The sequence below is a fragment of the Protopterus annectens genome, chromosome 6.part0, assembly GCF_019279795.1.
Source record: "Protopterus annectens isolate FY-2018-M chromosome 6.part0, PAN1.0, whole genome shotgun sequence".
Taxonomy (NCBI): domain Eukaryota; kingdom Metazoa; phylum Chordata; order Ceratodontiformes; family Protopteridae; genus Protopterus; species Protopterus annectens.
Window position 1 is genome coordinate 1548323137 of NC_056737.1, and position 20474 is coordinate 1548343610.

The window sequence follows — 20474 nt, forward strand, 5'->3', positions numbered from 1 at the left end:
CAGATCCTCTTTGGTCTGGTGGGACTGGTTGGATAACTCTTTCTTAGCTGCTTTTCGATTTCTAAGGCTGCAGCCTCCCTCTGACCAGGTGGGAACATCGGGGATTCGTTTTACAGACCTGGGAGTAAGGTCAAATTGGATATGATAGCCTCTGAATATTATTCTCTGCACCCATACATTCATTATTATGAGCTGCCAGGCCTGTCAGTGCAGGGAAAATCGACCCCCAACTGCTTCCAGAGGAAAGCAATCAGGCTGCTTTTCAGGAGCACTGGAAGGGTCGCCCAGAGAAGAAATCTCTAGCTCCCTGGTTGCGCGGACCCCTCTACCCCAAATGCGGCATCTTCTGGATGAATTGCCCCCTCTGCCCTGGGGGGATTGCTCATTACGAGTGTCAAGAAAAGATCCTTGGGACTTCTTGAACCACAATTTCCCTCCCCTCTGATTCCTGGAGTAGGATCCCTGGGGGGGTGGAAAAACTTATGCCCATAGCAGACAAGGACTTTCCATCCTTCTCACTATGGGATAGTGTGTCTCTTACTTTGGGACCAAAAAGGGAAGATAAGTCAACAGGAGCATTGACAAAGAAAGATTTAAAAGGGTCCGCAAAGTCACACAAATGCATCCAAGCATGCCGTGTCATGATTATGCCTGATGTGGCTGCTTGAGCTGCCTCCTCATTAGTGTGAGAGATCAAGCACATCAAGGAGATTGAGATGGATCCAAGGGTAGTTAGCTGAGAGACAACAGTATCATGCACCTCCTCAGGCAGTACCCCTGCCAAAGAGGCAGACATTTCTGAGATTAGGTCTCTTTGGAGACGAGTAAAGTGTGCCAGGTAATTCAGCAACCGAATGGCAAAGGTGGCTGAACCGTAGGTCTACTTCCCCAGTCTGTCCATAGCCCGAGACTCCCTGTTCGGGAGATGAACAGTGGAACTATCTTCCACCAGTTCCCTCTTGTTGGCCACCACCGCCATGACCATGGAATCAACTACCAGCTGTTTGGATCAGTTGGGTTGGTCTTCAGAAGGGGACAAAATTTAATCTGTCCTCCGGTGGACAGGTACTATTTTGTCCGGGGCCTTCCATGCATGCTGCACAATAAGTCTAATAAGCTCAGCCACAGGTGGGGTCACCCAGGAAGTAGACAGTCAAGCACTGAAAGCCTGCAAAAAAACAGATTCTTCCGAAGAAGGGTTGGAGGGCTTCGAGTCTCCCCTCTGCTCGAGAATCTCGAGAATGTCTCCAAATGAGATGTCTTCTGGGGGAGACTGTGGAGACTCTTCTCCCTCATTGTAATCGGTGTCTTCTGTGATGGATTCCTCAGGGGAATCAAGATGCTTCCTCTTGCAAAGTTTCTTCTGGGATGGCTCCCCAGTGGGGGTCTGCTGAGGATGACTCTGGAGAAAGGGTTCCCTTCAACGGAAGGTCTTGCATCTCCCGTGCTTGAGATCCCAGAGTAGGAAGTTGGGACAGCTGCATGCTAGAGGGGGGTTCTGGTTCCGATGCCAGTGGTGCCAACTGCGAGCCTGATGAAGCAAGGACCCTCTCCATCAACTGGAAAACAGGCCTGCCTGAGGAGGGTTGGGAGCCCGGAACAGAGAAGGATGACCTCGGAACTGGGGTCACACCAACACCCCGAGGAGCCCACCTCCAGGTGAGGAGCTCCGAGAGAACCAGTAGCTGCCGGGGGAGCCATGGCTATAGATGGCACACAGAAAAAATTGGCGCTAAACTAGTTGCCACGGTGCCGACAGTCCAATCACTGCTCTGAGAGTGCACCAGTTCCAAAGCAGCTGTTGCACCAAGAGTAATCAATGCCTCCGCTGTCAAAGCCAAGAGAGAATGCACCGGGATGGCCATCGATACCAAAAACTCTGAGACCTGGGAGGAGATCGGAGGAGACACAGGTGAATATGCCCATGAGCGTTTCTGTTCCAAGAGGGAGGGAAGACCTAGTCGGGATGGGTAATCCTCTAGCCGCCAAAAGCTGGTCCACAACCCTCACTAAATCTTGTTCCAAAAGACTCCTGGCGGATCTGAAAGAAGCTGCTGATGGAGATTCTGGCCTCTCAAGAAATGGGCAAAATTGTTGTCCCATAAAGGGGTCATAAGAGGGCAAATACCTGGTTCTGGGAAAGTGCTGGATCTTTGGAACCGAAGGTGTCATTAGTGGAGCCATGTAAGACATTGGCACCGTGGCCGGGGATGGTGCCGATACAGGTACAGTGGTTGGAGCCTGTGTCATAAACAAGGTCGGCACAGAGGGGGATGGTGCCGAAGCTGGTACAGTGGTAGGAGTCTGAGTCGTAATTAAGAATGGCACAGAGGGAGAAGAAAGGGACCCTGGTGCTGAAGCTGTCTGTGCCAATGGCGAGGGAGAAGTTCGGTGTTGACTTGGTTCCGAGGAGGACAGGGATGTCGGAACCGAAAGACTCCATTTCCCCTTGTGCTTTTCCATGTCCTTATGCTTAGGAGGTGGTGAGACCTCCTTCTCAGAGTCTCCACGAAGGGTGATTTCAGCATACCCTTTAGAATAAGCTTGTATGGTTGCTGAAGCTAGAATAAATGTCACAAGAAATGTTAATGCACTCAACGCCCAAATAATAAACACCGGGAGTGACCGTCAGAATTGGTCATCTTACATCCACACTTATCACACTGCTTGAACCCAAGCTTGGCCTTATCTGACATTATAACACACTAGTACTACCACACAACAAAACTATATCTACCATACAAGATAAAGGATAGCGAAAGAAAGCTCTTTTTTTTTTTGTACAGATAGCAGGAAAGAGTACCAACAATAGTACTAAGAAATACCAAAAAGGTAAGAGAAGGGCTTACTAAGTAGGGAGAGGGAGTAGTACCCATGACAATATGAAAGAACTACCAAGGTAGTGGGTATGGTTCAGTCAGGAAATGAAGAAAGTAGAGATGAGGAATAACTTTACATGAGAAAAACTGGCTAATAAACACAAAAACTAGAAATGACCACAAAAATAAGCTACACTTAGCTTGAGAGAAGGCTTGGCACGTCTGTCAAGGAATGCGGCAAATGAGATCTGAAGAGACTATGAGAAGGGCATTGTAGGTAGAGCTTAGCTGAGAGTTTTTGGCTGGAGTGAGCTTTGTACCGGCCGTGTTGGTTCCAAGGACGGAACCGAAGTCCTAACAGTAAGGAATGAATGAAGATTTACATCATCAGATTTAACTTTTCCCACTGTAGTGCAATCTCAGAGTTGGTATATTTAATTTACGGGGGGTGTGGGGGGCAGGTGGGCTTGCCCCCCCCCCTGCAGAAAAGTAATAAAAAGTGTGTGGGATGCTATTTATATTTGCTTTGTAGTTTTCAATGTTGTGAGATTCAATGTTATGAGTTTTAGATGTTTTGAACTTTCGATCATATGGTCTCACTGTTTTGAAATTCAATGTTATGAGCTTTTGACATTATGAAGTGGAACCACACACCTATAAATGCATGCGTGCACACACACACACACACACACACACACACACACACACACACACACACACACACAATTTCAACTTCATGTATCATCAAACTCATTGCAACAATATTCTGGATTTTTTTAAAAAAATACTAGGAAACATTAAGTTGGCTATTTACAATACACATACATATATATATATACATATATATATATATATATATATATATATATATATATATATATATATATATACATTTTTTTGGTAATAAACATTTTAATGTTTTAAATTTTTTATATGGTGTTGGAACTTGAATATAATGATAGTATTGTTCATAAAAAAGCTTTTTGAAGATTGATTTTTTTGACTAGATTTAAGGACTGTATATGTTAAAATCATGAAATTTGATTTGTACAAAATCAATTGTCTTTAATTATTTAATGAATTAATTGTTTATGTGATTATATAAGCTGGATCACAAGTTTGTAACTTTGTCTGAAGAAGTGCGGAAAGTGTCTGCATGAAAGCGCTAACAAAGTAAAGAAATTTTGTGAAAACGTACGTTTGGACTGCAGTTGGTACTGTTATTTCTCGTTTAACAATATTCTGGATGTACTGCATTCTAAATTCTCCAAGCTAAACATAAGTTTTATGCCCACCCCAATGGAAAAGTGTGCACTGCAGATTGGTAGCCTGGCATATTCTGATGGTGTCCATCAGTATAGGGCTATCTCTCTAAAACATTTTCACATTTTTAGCAAATTTTTTGGAAAATAAATCTAGCTACTCAATTATTTACATTTTGATTTAGTTGCAGGGAAAATGGTACTGCTACAAGAAGCATTTCTGAGCACTATTTCCCAATTCCCACTATTTTTTCTGAAAGAAACTTTCAGGGACAGCTACACAGTTGTTTCACTTCTAATGTTATAAAATATATAGTATTTATGATTTTTATGTACTTGCCCCATGCAAAGAATGAACTGTGCACATTTGTTGTGAAATGAATCTAATGCATTTTTAGTTAAATAATATGAAAGTCAAAACTTGGGTTTTGTTGTCTTGTGTTCATAAATTCCTAAAAATTATTACTTTCAGTTCCTTTAGCTCAGAGAATCTTTCAGTATATTACCTTCTGACAGGATGGAATTCCATTGACTGAACAAGCAATTCAAAGTGTCCTAAAATAAAAACCGTGATGAAGTTTTCCCAACACACACAGATTCCATCCCCCAAGTGCATACGTATGCACTTGCCCCTGGTATGCCAGATGGACAACTGTTTAACTGTGATCAAGTAATAGCAGTGTATAGTTATTCTCATTCACACAAACACTATCCTCATACATCCTGCCAAGATTAACTAACTTCTGACTGGGTTCACGCTATAATTGTATGGATGAAATTCTGGTTGCAGTAAAGCATTTCAGATAGTCCCACACACTGACTGACAAGCCAGTTTGACTATCAATTACTTCACACAATGGTTGCTTCCATGTTCCCATTAAAATAGTCATGCTCTGACTGTGTGCACCTCTAACGTTTGACTGTGATTATACTGAAAGACACATCAGTGGCATCAAAGACTGTTTAACTAGGATGTAACAAATGCAACATCCCTTAACTTTTCAGTCAGCCTGCCAGCTTTCCAAAGACAGACGCTTTGCAAACACCTGTTACATTTGACTGTCACCAATATGAAAGAAATAATGTCCACTGTAATACATTTCAACTTGTTGACATCAGACACTTGGGAGAGTCCCTCCCTGGCATACCATACTGGCAGTTATTTAGCTGTGATCAAGCAAGTATAATGCACTTTGTAAAAAGTTTGATAGACACTCGTTTGGGAAGAACAATAAAAAGACCAAATGGAACTAATTTTTGTGAACGTACTTTGTGTGCAAATGACTCTGTTACTTAATTATCAACCATTGATATTCTGAAAATGGTTATTTCAGTACTTAACTTGGATTTGAAGTTTATCCCCACAGTACTATTGAGACTGCATGTTATTAAGAGTGAACTTTTCCGTTTTGATAGAAAACTACATTTATTGGATTTTAATAAATGAGTTGATACTACTATTATGAATGGGGATGACCATTTGAATAGTTCTTTTTATTCATGCGTATCTGATCAGGAAGGTTTGGATGAACTGAATGATGCCTATAATGCTTTTGGATATTTTGAATTGAATAATGCACACAGTGCTCTTGATACTAGTAAAATTCAATGTAATTCTATGTTTATACCACCATATGCTAATGAGAATATACAGGATTATATTTCCTGTTTTACAAGTACTGTGCTGAAAATGTGGTTGAAATGTGCAGGCAACAGAAATTGAATGTACAACATAACCTTACTAAAGAACAATGGGTGACTTTTAAGAAGCTATGTAAAGATCAAAGGGTGGTGGTAAAAACCAGCTGACAAAGGGAATCAAATTATGATTTTAAATTATGTACAATATGCTGAGATCTACTACAAGCATTTGAATAATACTGATGTGTATGAGAAATGTGATTTAAGCAGATATTACTCAGCAATGGAAAATTATTCTGCTTTATTAAAGAAAGGTTTACGTTTAGAAAATTTTACTAAGGTTGATATGGATACAAAATTTACCACTGCTAATTCACAAGTAGCATTGTTTTATTGTTTACCTAAGACACATAAAAGGCATTGATAATTTAAGTGGCCGACCTATCGTCTCTGTGGAGAGGTATTTTCTAAAAAAAAAAAAAATGTGTGTATCTTTTTGCATGAATATTTAAAGCCTCATGTGATGAAAATTCCCTCATATATAAGGGACAGTCAGGACTTTTTGGAAAAGATTGTTAACATACCTTGGAAAGACACTATGCATTGGTTGAGCTTTGATGTTTGTATAACAACTTTTGACATCTAACATAATACAGGGGTACAGGCTTTGTTTTATTTTTTAGGAGATGTTCCTGTGCCTCATTATGTTGTTGAATTGATTGATTTTTGTCCTCAGAATAATTACTTTGTTTTTAATGGAGAGATTTTTCATCAATTACAGGATATGGCCATGGGGACAGCTTTTGCCCCCATGTATGCCAATATAGTGAAGGCAAAGTTTGAAATTGATAAATAAAATATATATATATATATAAATCATTTTTTTTTAATCACAAGTAGTTAAATATTTCAGCTACATTGATGATTTAATTTTTTATGTGATGGTGATTTTTCTAAGGCTCAGTCTTTTATACAAGATATACAAGTGAATAATTATGGTTTACGATTTGATGGTATACAAATTGGAAAATATATAACTTTTTTTAGATGTTGCTTTGTCAGTTAATATAGATGGTGTTTGCTGTACCTCTATACATAGGAAACAAAATAGTGCTAACTTATTCTTATATGATACAAGTTGCCACCCTACACGTTTAGTGTCTATGTTACCTTATAATGAATTTTTTTACAAATTAACAATTTATGTAGTGTAGACAGTGTCTTTGAGAAGGAAATGTATAACATGGCAGATATGTTTATTAATAGGGGATGCCATAAGAAAACAGTTTTAGATTCTAGGTTAAATGTAATAGAAACCTTTTTGGTACCCTATTATTAGAAACAATGCAAGTTTTTCCAGCTTTGATATTAATAATGTAAGGAAACAATATAATAAAACTAGAAAGACTGAAAGAGAAGTGTATTTTGTTACAATGTACTGACTGAGAAGATAGTGAAGGAGGTAAAACAATATTGGCCTATGCTATTGAAAGATAGAAATCTAGAAAATTTTCTCCAAGATCATGTAAATATTTCCTGTAAGAGAGGTAGAAACTTGGTGGTTAATAATAGTTTCACACTGTACTTTGTATGATAATGATTCCCCATACATAGGAACAACAGCTTGTAAGCATTGCTTTATTTGTGATCGTGTGGTGGGGCGTTTTCCAAAAACCAATGGTATTAAATTCTAAGTGGGAATTATACATGCAGTACTGCAGGAGTAGTATATGTATTAAAATGCTCTTGAAACTTATTTTATATTGGAGACAGAGGCCGCTCCTTTAAGAAATGTTTTCAAAAACATATTAGGGATATAAAAAGTAAAAAATTAGATAGCCCATTAGATGTGCATATTTTAGAATTCTATGAGGCTAAACCAGGCAATCTAATAGGATCTGTGTTGGAACAGGTTCATCTATTTCTGGATGAATGTGTTGATATCAAAACAAAATTATTAGAAAAAGAGACTCTGTTCATTTTGAAATATAATACTTTGGAACCATTTGGTCTTAAAGAATGTGACTGAAAGTATGTTATTAAATCATTTTAATTCAATTTAATTGTATAATTAAGGTAAATGTATATTTAAAGGGATGTTATACGTTTTTTACTGTTGGAAGGCTTCCTGCCGATGTGCTAAGTTTGGATTAAAAGTGTGTTTTTTCAGTGACTGAGGTTTCTTTTTATAATGCACTTCATCCTCACATGTAGTCTACCCCCCCCCCCAAAAAAAAACGGCAGCCTCTCTGAGTGCATCTTTGATGGCTGACTGTAATCAAAGTGAAAGAAATAATGGCCAGAGTAATGTATTTCAACCTGCTGCTTTCAGACACATGAACTACCTCTCCATGATGAACATATTTAAAACTCATCTGTATAGTTTAAGTAAATGTCCTTTGTTTTCATATGCAGCCTGCCTTAATATCACAGTCTAACTAAAACCAGTTTCTGATTATGCACAACTCAGACAGCAGATGAGATTACGTGAAAAAAAACTACAGTAAGTATTTCAGTCTGCTTTTTTAGTGCAGATACTGGCTCTTCCTACAGAACCACAGAATTTATTTAAATGTCAAGTAATAGTTCTTTGTTTTCAAGTGTAGCTTTTTACCAACTGTCAACCCCAAAAATAACCACTTTCTGAGTGTGTTCACCTTGGATGTTTGAATCTAATGAAGCAAAAGAAATTCACAACATAATGATGTACTTCAGCTCATTTCTCCCTCCCGAGCAACATCTCTACAGATCAGCCATCTCAAATACCATTTAACTGTGTTCAAGTAACTGTTTACTTTCACACACAAGTCTGCTTTCCTACCTTCCAGCACAAAAATAACCACTTTCTGACTATACACCCCACCCTCTGAAAATGTTATCAAATCTCTTGCCAGGAGCAGCCCATGATGGTCATTACTGTTTATCAACCCCTGATCACAGAAGAAACTAACACAGACTGATGTGTTCATTGTGTGATGTCAGCAAATGATATCCGTACTTACTTCCAAAAGTACCATGGATTGGCTAGAAGTGGTTTGCTATTATGCGAGTCATAAGGAACTGAGACAACCTGATAAGTAGCATAACATCTCACTTCTGGGTCTTACTTCCATTCATTTACATTCTCCTTATGTAGGATAAAAAGTGGCATCCAAGACATCAGCTCAGTCACAACAGCAGCTGCTGAGCTACATCCCTATCTTGAACAAGAGGACAGATGACTGTTATGCTACTACTGCCACCTATATGCAAATTAATGGCTAGAGATACCCGGATTCATTGATCCTATCACTGCCCCTACCGGTTAGTGTTGCAGAATTTGAAATGGTTATAGGTTTCATGCCTTCTGTGGCACAATATCCTGTGTAGTTAGTACAGGGACCTTTTGCACCAATAACAGCTACAAAACTCTGACAAGCTAGAATTCAACAAAGTTTACAGTAACTATGACCCTATTTTACTGCACCCTTCAACTGGGTCCATGGCTACAGAAAACGTAACACTTTCTTCTATATGATCAACTGTTGATGACTTTGGAGGTTGGACCTCATTTATTGCAAGATCTCACCTCAGCCATATTACTGGTGACCCTATCAAGGGTGTTAATCTCTAAATGACATAGCTCAGAAAATTACAGGCATACAAAAGCCAAACGAAAGGCCTTGGTCCCGGGTAAACCCTCACAAGACAACCTTAATTTCATGAGTAACTACAGATGGAAAACATGCCTTTTAAGTTGAAGAATATGAGTTCAGCAAAAATGGATGTTTCTAGCTGGCATCAACTTAGGGCTTTATGAATGCAGTTAAAATGTTCAAGAAGTAAAAACGCTGCTAAAATTTTCTTAGAATCTAAGTGCTGGGGATTAACAATCTAGTATTACTAGTATTAACTTAGGAAACTTGAAAGATAGGATAGCAGGCATGACATCACTTGACTGTGCAAAAGATATTTTTTCTGGCCTAAATTCTCATCCCTATGTGGTGACACTATCTGTAGACTGGACTAGCAAGGAGATAACTGTTAACTGCGAGTCCTGCACCCAGCCGTATGCTACAATGCCTCCCTCCCCAGAATCATATCCTCTGGACTCTGCCCTCTGCCACAACTCATTAGATGATGCCTAGCACATCTCTTCCCTCCAATATATACACATCCATTCTCCCTGTCAGTCACTTGAGCTGCTAACTGAACTCAGTTCACCTGGGTTATAGTCAGGGCTTTATCCATCTAGGACCTATCCTTTTTAGTGTTTCGGGTGGAGTGAAAGAGGCCAGGCACTGATGTACAGTTGGACAAGTATGCCCTGTCACCATATCTTATAAACAAGTGTCAACATTGTAGTGCATCAGATAGTTATTTGACTATCACAGTAAAATTAAGCAACACAAACAAAAATAAAATGAAAGACTAAAGGAAATTTTGTCACATCGACAAATTTTCATAGAAAGCAAGATGTGCATTTTTTACCTTTATTCCCAATATATGCTTAAATTACAGCCTTAATCATTAAAAGTATACATAAACAATTTTGCAAATCTGTTACCTGGTACTAAATATGCATCAGATATAAAACAATTAGAAACAGTAATGGTACATTGTTTAATAAATATTTTTATACAAATTCATAAATAATTTCAAGCAGTTAACTGTACACTACCATATATTAATGTAAACCTTTCACAAAGAAATTGGCAACTGCCCATGTAGACCACAGCAATTACAATCCATTTATAAAACACAGTCCACACATTGGCTTATACTGAATTAAGTTATTTATTTATTCACACTTTGGTCTTTAGCTTCAGAGACTGAACTTCTACCAAGATGTCATCCACACTGTTCACATCTGTAGGAAATCAAAAAGACAGTGTACTTTAGTAGTAAGAACTGCAGTAAAGTGATACAGATTTCAGACTCCAAACACATTTCTGGGGGAAAAAAACAAAAAGCATGATGCCCACAACTAATGCTTCATTCCACTATCTTGTCAGTAGAATACAGTTCATAAGCCTATAATACATGATCTCAAATACAATTTCTCCTTCTTGGTGTAGAAATGGTTAAATGATTTTCCTTGGATGTTCCCCTAAATATCCTATTTAAATTAGTTTCAGTTTTAGCCACAGATAATTTCCAATACTCAACGCTGGTAAATCTGCCAATAGAAAATGAGATTATGAAAGTAAAAAAAAATGTGTGTTTATGTATGCATACAGCACCCACATCTACCATATGATTAAAAACAAAATGACACTACCTGCTGATAAATCATTCCTCACTGTTACGTCTGGTAAACTAAAATTATACATCTTTTTGGAGAAAATATTTAGAACAGAAATCACAGGACTAGCTCAAGTGATTTAAAAAATTGGGAGTTAAGTAAGGTAGTCACTGAAACAATACTGAACTTTCAATGTATAGATATTCAAACATTCAGTCACAGCCTTGCATTCTGAGGCCAGTTTTCAAGCAGTTAATGTCAAGGGTACTTTTAAAGAAGACTGACTGTTTAGGACACAATCATCATGAAACAAAATAGGTGAGAAACAAAAGTTGTTTTTTCCATAAAGATCATAGTCCTTCTCCAGTCATCTCAACTGATGGGTTAGCTCCAGATCTGAGCCTGCAACATTCCACAGAGATGCTTCCCCCAGCATTTGAGCCCCTCCACCCTCCCATAACATAGTGCATCGCTACTGTTCTTATATCAAAGTCTGCCCCTTTCAGATACAATGGTATTGAGATGGAGTGGAGAAAGGTATCAGATTTAGGTCTACCACATCTATCAGTGAAGGACAGTGGCAATTTGGAATGGGGATAGTGGGAGGATTTTCAAGACAGATGGAGAGGGACAATAAGGATATAAACTTTTGTATACTACATATGGTCCCCACTGTCTACCTTGACTGATGGGGCAGAATGCCCTGCCCAGCTACTTTCTTCCTGGGTAGCATAGTTAGAGTATATTCCCGAGGATGGAAGATCCAAAAGAAGCCTTGGAGCTTGATATGAGATCAAATTTATAATTCTTGATAAAAGTATGCATTGTTGATTATGTTTCCACAGTACAAGTATTGTCTATAGAAAAATTCTTGAAAAAGGCCATAGAACTGGAGATTCAGCTTGTGGAATGTCCCTCGGATTTAGCACCAAGATGTTTGTTATTCAGGGAATATATGAAGTTGGCACAATTAGAGAGCCATCTGGAGTGAGTCACTTTGGAGATTGTTTCCAAATCTTACTTCGGAATAGGACACAGACTTACTTTTCTTTACATGAGGGTTTTGCCTACTGAAGGTAGAAATGCAGCTGTGAACAACCAGAACATGTAACATACATTCTCTTCTGTTAGTGCTATTAGGAAAGAAAACTAGAAGCTGAATAGTTTAGTTCAAGCATTCTCAAAAGCCAATTTTGGAACAAAGTAAAGATTTGGACTTGGAAAAACTTTATCCTTATGAAAAACTAGATATGGTGGTTAGCAAGTTAAGGCTTGAAGCTCAGATATTCATCTTTTTGAGGTTATTGCTACCAGGAATAAAGTCTTTCAAGAGAGATGCATTATTATACAACTAGCAGCATGTTCAACCAAAAGCTGATTAAGAGCTTGCAGTACAAAATCTAGGTCTTATATGGGGAGTGGGATCCTTGATGGCCTGATGAGGAATGTGCCTTTTAAAAAGGCTTTTCAAGTGTTTTGAAAAGCCAAGGAATTTGAATTCAAGCCTTGACAGAAGCTTGAAATGACTGCCAGGTGAACTTTAATAGTTGAGTAGCTGGAACCAGAGTCAAACAAGGTAGCTAAGAACTGCAATATTAAAGGACAGAGTTGAAAAGGGATCTAGGCATTGCTACACTGCCCATATGAAAACTGTCTTCCATTTATTCTTGCATAATTTTCCTGGGGTGCTTTTCTGAGAGGCAGACAGAATTTGAACTACTCTACCTAGGACAGGATTAATGGCCATGACTGGAATTTGAGAAATTATGTTGTTAGTCTGTGGGAGTTGATATCTGGGTGAGAATGACTGGATGGGTGAGACAGGAGATACAGATAAGGATCCAGTAACCACCATGGAGGTCATATTATTTGTGGCCAGAGCATTGAGAACAAAAGTTGCGTAGGACAAAACAGTGCTATGAGAATAACTTTTGCCTTGCACAGAGAAGCTTTCTGCAGAAACTATCGTTTGTGGGAAAGGCAAACAGTAGACAAGGTGGCCAAAGATGGATCAAACTGTCCTTATATACCTATTCCTGTTGAGGGATATAAGCAAAATAGCTGCTGCATTTTGTGCTGGCCGGGAAAGCAAACAGTTCACAGCAAGGCTGGTCTCAGTAGCTGAAGATTTTACATGCTGCTGTGGGGTTGAGGGACCACTCCTGAGGCATCAGGATGCAGACACTAAACCTCTCTTCTAGAAGGTTGGTCCGACCTGGAATATGCATCACTATCAGAAAATGCTGTGAAGACACTGCCCACCACCAAGTCTCACAGTCTTCCTCCACAAAGTATATGATCGAGTTCCTCCTTTCTTGGTGATGTACCACACAACTGAGATGTTCTCTCTCTTTATTGAAATCAGACCCTGAAGGAGGAAGGCTTTGTGCCAGCAATACCAAGAAGGCCACCCTCACCTCCAGTATTCTGATGTGAAGGTAAGCCTCTTGATGTGACCATATTCTTTGGATTATCCTGCCTTCATTGTGCCCCCACCACAGTGAGGAAGCATCTGTAATTTCACTGGCTGAAAGAAGGAGTAGAACAAAGGGGCAACATGCTTGGATTGGGGGGAAGAATGATTCTATCACTTTAGATGAGTTTTGCAAATTGTGTACAGCTAGACAGGAAACTGGTATCTACTGAAGTACTCTAATGGGATACCTGGTATAAGGAACCAGCAGAATGGCTGCCTCCATTGTGCCTAATATTTGTAGTACTAGGAAGCTGGCATGGAGTCCTGCTGAAGAAGATCTACAGCTTGAAATCTAAGGAATAACAGCATTTATGCAGGAAATTTTGCATTTTTTTAACTCTCTGAATAATACTAACATTGCATCTGAACCCCACACCAAACTCCTTGGTGTTATAATCGATGACCATCTCAGATTTGATATACACACTCAGCAGTGCATTAAAAAGACCCATCAAAAATTAGGTTTGCTCTATAGATATAAAAAATACCTTACAAATGCGTCCAGACTCTCCCTTGCACAAGCCTTTCTACTCCCCACACTGCTCTATGCAGCCTCTATTCTCACTAAACTAGAACTCGCCTACAACAAAATAGCTCGATTTTCCTCCAGCCTACCTTACCGGACTCACCACCGCATCACCCTAAGAAATCTACAGTGGCTAGAATTTCATCAACAAATCCTAATACCACAGCTTATCTTGGCTCATTCAGTTCTAAATCAACTTTTTTCCTGTCCCTCTCTCTTCACTCTCATCCAGTCCTATACTCTGAATCGTCCTTTCCGTAGATCTCAACAGAACCTATTGCAAGACTATATGCCCAACAGTAATATTGGTAAATTACTTTACAGCTATTCCATAGCAAATACCTGGAACAAACTACCTCAAAACGTCAGACGTATCACTGACCCTAACACCTTTAAAACAGCAATTAATGAATACTTCCACAAATCATGGTCACATCTTCTACCATGACCCAACATAAGCTATCTTCTTCTAACATACACTGCTGCCCTTTCAGGTACTACCATGCTAGTCCCGTCATTGCCTTCCTACATGTTCTCTTTTCTTCTAGCTTTTACATATACTTTTTCCCTTGTTTTCACTTCTACTCTATAATAGCTTCAATCATATACCCTAGCACTTTTTTCCACCTCATACATGCTTGACTTTGTGCTATTTCAATATTCCTCTTTCTCTTACAACTATCTGATGAATCTACTTACAATTGATCATACTTTATCAACAGCATTTATGTATATGCCCATGATCTTGTCTTTGTCACTGATGATAAATCTCTGAGTTACTTGTACTTTTATTTTCTACAGAATGTGTCTCATGTAAAAACTAAACTCGTTATGTACAGATAACCTTAGTTTTTTCATTGTTTTTTTTCTTTTGCAACAACTGTCTATGTTAAATTATGTTTAAGCAATGTAATATTGGAGCTTTTCTCCTCGGGTCTCTGCTGAAAAAGGGCTCTGCCCGGTCAGACTAACCTGGTTAACAAATGTCAAAATAAATAAATGCTTTTTTGTTGCAGTTTCCAAATAGCAGCCTATGAAATCTAATGGCTGACTTGGTCCCCAAGTTTGATTTTTGATATTTACTAAGATACTCATGAACCAACACAAATGGAGCAAATACTCTGTTCCTAAAATAAGGGATTCTTTTGTATTTGCAGCAAGGAACCAGTTGTTAAAATACAGGATCTTCTGGAACCCTTTCAGCCTCAGATAGGCTACGACTTTAATTACTGAACACGGGGGGGTGGGTAGTGTTGGTACTGCAATGAGATCAAAGGGCACTGACTGGAACTGCTAATGACTGGCTCCCAGCTGGTAAGAGAGACTGCAATCCAAATTGTAGCTTGCTACAGATCCCCCACCATGCCCCAGGATTCCCACTCCTCTTTTCTTGATGTACTGGAAAATATTAGGGTTCAACCAAACACCCTAATAATGGGCGACTTCAACTACCCCACCATTAACTGGGAAAACTACTCGTGTACCAACTCCTTAGCTCAACACTTTCTGGACTTCATAAACTCCAATGCCCTGGATCAACTTATCCACACGCCCACCAGGGGCAACAATATCTAGACCTAGTCATTACCAACATGAGTGACCGGTGTTCCACACCTGAAGTCAACTCCTCGTTGGTCCAATCCGACCATAAGCTAATCACCCTTGATATCCACATCCCGCCCCCACCCCCCATTAAGGAAACCATGGTAATAAATTTCTCCAAAGCCAACTTCATGCTTCTTAAGACAGAAGTGGTGAACTTCACGACACCCATGCAGATGGACAATACAGTTACAACTGCTGAATCCTACACAAATGTACTCTATACGCACTTACACGAGTGCATGGATCGTGCTATCCCAAACAGAACCAAGATGCTATCCTCCAAAAAAAAGGAAGCCAATCTGGTGGTCCCCTGGCATAAACAAATTGTACAACAGAAGGAAGAAACTGTAGCAAGAGAGAGTAAAATCACATGAGTGGAGGAGCTCCCTGGTCAGCCTCAGTAAGTAGCTGAGATTCCTTATAAGATCCTCCAAAGCTAGCTACAAAAACAAAATCGCCACTTATTCTAAGGACAACCACAAAGCATTCTATAGTTATGCCAAGAATCTCGACGGCAACACCCAGATCTGCTCTGAGTTACAGCACAACGGCACAAAAATTACAGAACCATCTGATATTGCCAACATCCTGGCAGATATGTTCAGTGATAACTGTACCCCTCCCTCACCCCCTAAAGGGCCCATATCTATACAGGAAAAATGCAGAGTCCCTGTAATCACAACTACCCAGGTAAAAGCCAAAAACACAGCATCCATGGGACCGGACAACATCACAGGCTGTGTTTTACATGAACTTCAGAACGAACTGGCTCCCCACTTAAGCACAATGTTCAACAATAGCCTCACATCAGGCTTTATGCCCATTGAATGACGGGCAGCAACAGTTATCCCACTCCACAAAGGGGGAGCCACCACTGATCCTGGGAAATACTGACCTATTAGCCTGATTAGCTTGGTCTGCAAGGCCATGGAACATATCATCATGGAACTCATAAACAAAGACATTGGTAACCTCCAAACTCTGGATCCCACCCAGTTCGGGTTTATGAAAGGCAGGTCATGCCTTCTGAATCTGATCGACTTCCTTGAGGCAGTCACCAAAGCCGTAGATGAGGGTAAGATGGTTCACACAGCCTATCTTGACATCGCCAAGGCTTTCAACACCATCCCCCATTCTGGAATTATTGCTAAACTCACTAAACTAGGTATAAATCCCTACATCACAAGATGGGTTGCCAAATGGCTCACTGACAGAACCCACACTGTAAAAGTTGCAGGCTCCAAATCTGACCTCAAAGCAGTGACAAGTGGAGTACCACAGGGCTCCATCCTGGGACCTCTCCTGTTTGGTATCTACTTCTCTGAAGTACAGGCTAACATAGAAGGTCTCTGGCTAATAAAGTTCACAGATGACTGCAAACTAGGAGCCATAGTCAAGTCTCCAAATGATGTGGACATCCTACAGAAGGGCCTCGCTGAGACAGATGCCTGGTGTCAGAGCCATGGCCTCAAGCTCAATGCCAAAAAGTGCAGTGTCATCCCCTTTGGAAAAAACTCTGTAACAATGAACTACCACATAGGCAGCAATCTACTTAACACCGAATGTGTGATAAGAGTCTTACCGTACTCTAACTTACATCCTACTTCAACAGCATACCAACATTTGCAAATGCAGAAATCCTTATCACCTTCCTAAGTTTATATAACTAAAAATATATATGTGTTACTGTAATTTATATCCCACCTGGCAACAATATTCCTGTATTTGAAAGCACACTATCCTGGTTAACATATACAGTTGCTAATGAAACTATCATACTGGGAGACGTTAACATTAACTGGCAAAATTTTAACTCTGACTTCCCATCAAATAGTATAAACCCAAATAGGTTTACACAAGCAATTACCACCCATACAAGATATAATAAATCAAACAATCAAGGCTCCATTATAGACTAGATCCTAGTTTCTGAACCTTCCAAATACACCAATGTAGGCACACTCACTGACACACTGTAACCACTTGCCGACCTATTCATATAGAACAATTTCTCAAATTGCCGAAGAACAACCACAAAATAACCCACAACCTTTCTAAATTTGACCACCAATATGTCCCCAGCATTGACACACTAAAAGCAATTACAGAAACGGCAAATTGTACATCAGCACCCTGATTAGACAACAAATGTTCTCCAGCACGATATTAATGTACAAGTAAAGTCCACTGAAAAATGAGTGCCACTTCACAGCAGAGTATTAAGCTGCAGTGGAGCTTGGACTGAAAAAAAACTAAAGCCCACCATTATTTTACACTCGCAAAGTAGCACTTCTGCTGTTTAACAAGTGTAAAATATATTTAAAAAAAAAGAAAACAAAAAAAAAAAAGTGTGTGCTTTTATGTCTGTGTGCGAGAGTGTTTGTGTGTGCATGTGAGTGAAACTAAGATCGATCGAGCCACTATTTTACACTCACTAAGAAGCGTTTTTGCTGTTAAGTGAGTGTGAAAACAAAGTATAACAGAAAAAAGTGTGTGCGCGCACTTCTGTTTGTGTGTTTGTTTCTGTCTGGGTATGTTAATGCTTGCATGCAGGAAAGCGAGGTGTGTGTGAGGCAGAGAGAGTGAAGAGTGAGAGCAATCAAGCAACAGCAGCATTGAGGAGGTTTACGTACATCTCACCTCTTAGATCAAGTCAACTGGATAAAACATAAAATAAATGGGGAACAAAGGCTCAAAACAGAATCGCAGTCCTCTTAAAAAAAAACACAAAGTTCCTTCAATAATAGGACTTGTGTTAGCATGCTCTTTCTGAAGTGCAAGCATGTATATATGTGTTTGTATGTGAGAGAGAGGGAGAGACAGTGGGAGATGATGAACCACTGGCAGCAGCAGATAATAGGTTTGCATACCTCTCGACCTTTTAACGCAAGAAATCTGGATAAAGCCTGAAATAAAGGGGGAATAAATGCTCAAAAATAGGAATAGATTTTAAATACTGTACTTACAACAAAATTTACAAAGTTAAATAACAGGATTTGTGTTAACATGAATGTTCTTATGGAAATAAAGTCTGAAAGTCAAATGCATGTCATTATTTAGTGACTTCAGTCCCCAATGACTGGCAAAAAACCCACACATTTTAGCAGTAAGGGACCACAAAATAAAGCAAATAGCTAGATATATTTTTTAAATGATATATTTTGGATGTAAAATTTTTCCTCTAACACCATTTACATATACTGCAGCAACTTTGAAACATTAGGCAGAGGAACTATTTTGCATAAAAAATATATAAAAATATAACAACAAATATATAAATATAACAACAAATATATAAATTATTTACTTCATTTACTGACATTTGGTGACTGGGAAGGTCCAACTGGGTCAGGAACTCATTTTCAGTGGAGGCCCAGGGAGAAAAGCTCTAGAAAATACAGACCTTTAAACAATTTAATAGTGTAGGTAAATGACATTTTTTAGCAATTTGGGACATGCCTAAATTCAAGGTTGGCACTACAAAATGATAGAACAAACAATAGTTATGCATAAATATAATATACAAAAGAACTGCTGCATATTAACGCTGAAGCTCAAGGTAAAAAATGTAAGCATAAGGAGGTCTAGAAAGTATTAAAGGAAGAATATACTTTAGAATTAGGAAAAGAGGTTAACATGATAGTTTAAACTGTAATGTATGGGAGTACAATATTGAAAGAAGATTTACTTAAGGAGAAGTGAAATATAATTAGCATATAAAAATATTTTGAGTGTGGCTCAGGAAAAAAAAGATAGGGGAGGGATAAAAGAGAAAAGAAGAGAGAAGAGAAAAAAAACTAGGAGATAGGATTGGGTCCAAGAACAGAAGTCAGGGGTAATAGGAGAAAAAGAAAGAGGAGGGAGAAAGACACAGAGTAAGAACAGGTGGAGAAGGAAGATAGTTCAGAGACAGGAAGTTTAGTTATCTTTAGTTTAAGGAGCAAGGGCAGATGTGAGTGTTGAGAAGGTAATTTTTTAATGTTAGCTTGAAAGTCTTAAAAGTATCTATGGCACTGATATTTGGAGGTAAGGCATTCCATAGTTTTGCAATACTATAGGAGTAGAGGCTATCTATGACTGGCTCTTTTGGTAGGTTTGGGTAAATAAGTATGTAAAACACAACAATTTTACAGAGAGCCCATTCTCCAAGCACAATAATGCCCTCCAGGGTGTATGTTAATGTGTAATTAATGCTCTTCCAAGCCTGCGGCTGTGGGCTGTTTTACACACACACACACACACACACACCCTGTCAGACATTATTGCTTGCTTAACTGGACAGCATTAAAAACCCTTCCCTTATACAAATCGGTCAATCTTTTTAGCACATTCTTGAACACCCTAAATAGACTAGCTCCACTTTGCACTAAAAGGGTTAAATCCAATCATGCCCCATGGCTATCAAAACTAAGTAAACATCTCATAACAGACAGAGATAGGGCTTGGAAAGACTGACAAATCCATTAGAAATCTACAAACATTCCAACCAAGTCAAGAAACAACTAATTACGGATAAATAAATAAATATACTCCTGCAGACCAAGCCAAAACAACCCCCACAAAAATTCTGGCAAATTATCAATTCCCTTTCTCCTCCCTGGGTCCAGAAAACATTCAATAATCACTGTAATGAAAACACTGCCAATTTAACCACATGCTCACCTCCACAACTTCTCCTAAAAACTCTAACAAACTCAAGTACTTCAACTATCCTACCTTACTTGACTCATGATGTCACAATTCCCCCTCCTTTATTCTTCAACCACTCTTTTCAAACTCAATAAAAATAATTCTCAAGCTCAAATCTTCCTCTGCTTCAGCGGACAGTCACCCACATGAATATCTCAGACCTGCTGCTGAAGCCACTGCCTATCCAGTATCCTTATCAGTAGCTCCATTCTTGAATCCTACATCCCAGCTT

General features: G+C 39.1%; 1 protein-coding gene across 4 annotated transcripts in view; it reads right to left on the minus strand.

Moving 5' to 3' along the window:
• Nucleotides 1-10180: 10180 nt before the first annotated feature.
• The window catches only part of CEP70 (centrosomal protein 70), a 2129610-nt gene continuing 2119316 nt past the window's right edge, over nt 10181-20474 (minus strand). For all 4 annotated transcript variants that reach the window (XM_044075003.1, XM_044074999.1, XM_044075002.1 and 1 more), the window contains one exon: nt 10181-10571. In XM_044075003.1, the coding sequence (XP_043930938.1) occupies nt 10507-10571 (65 nt within the window). In that variant the 3' untranslated portion in view covers nt 10181-10506. The remainder of the gene's footprint in view (nt 10572-20474) is intronic.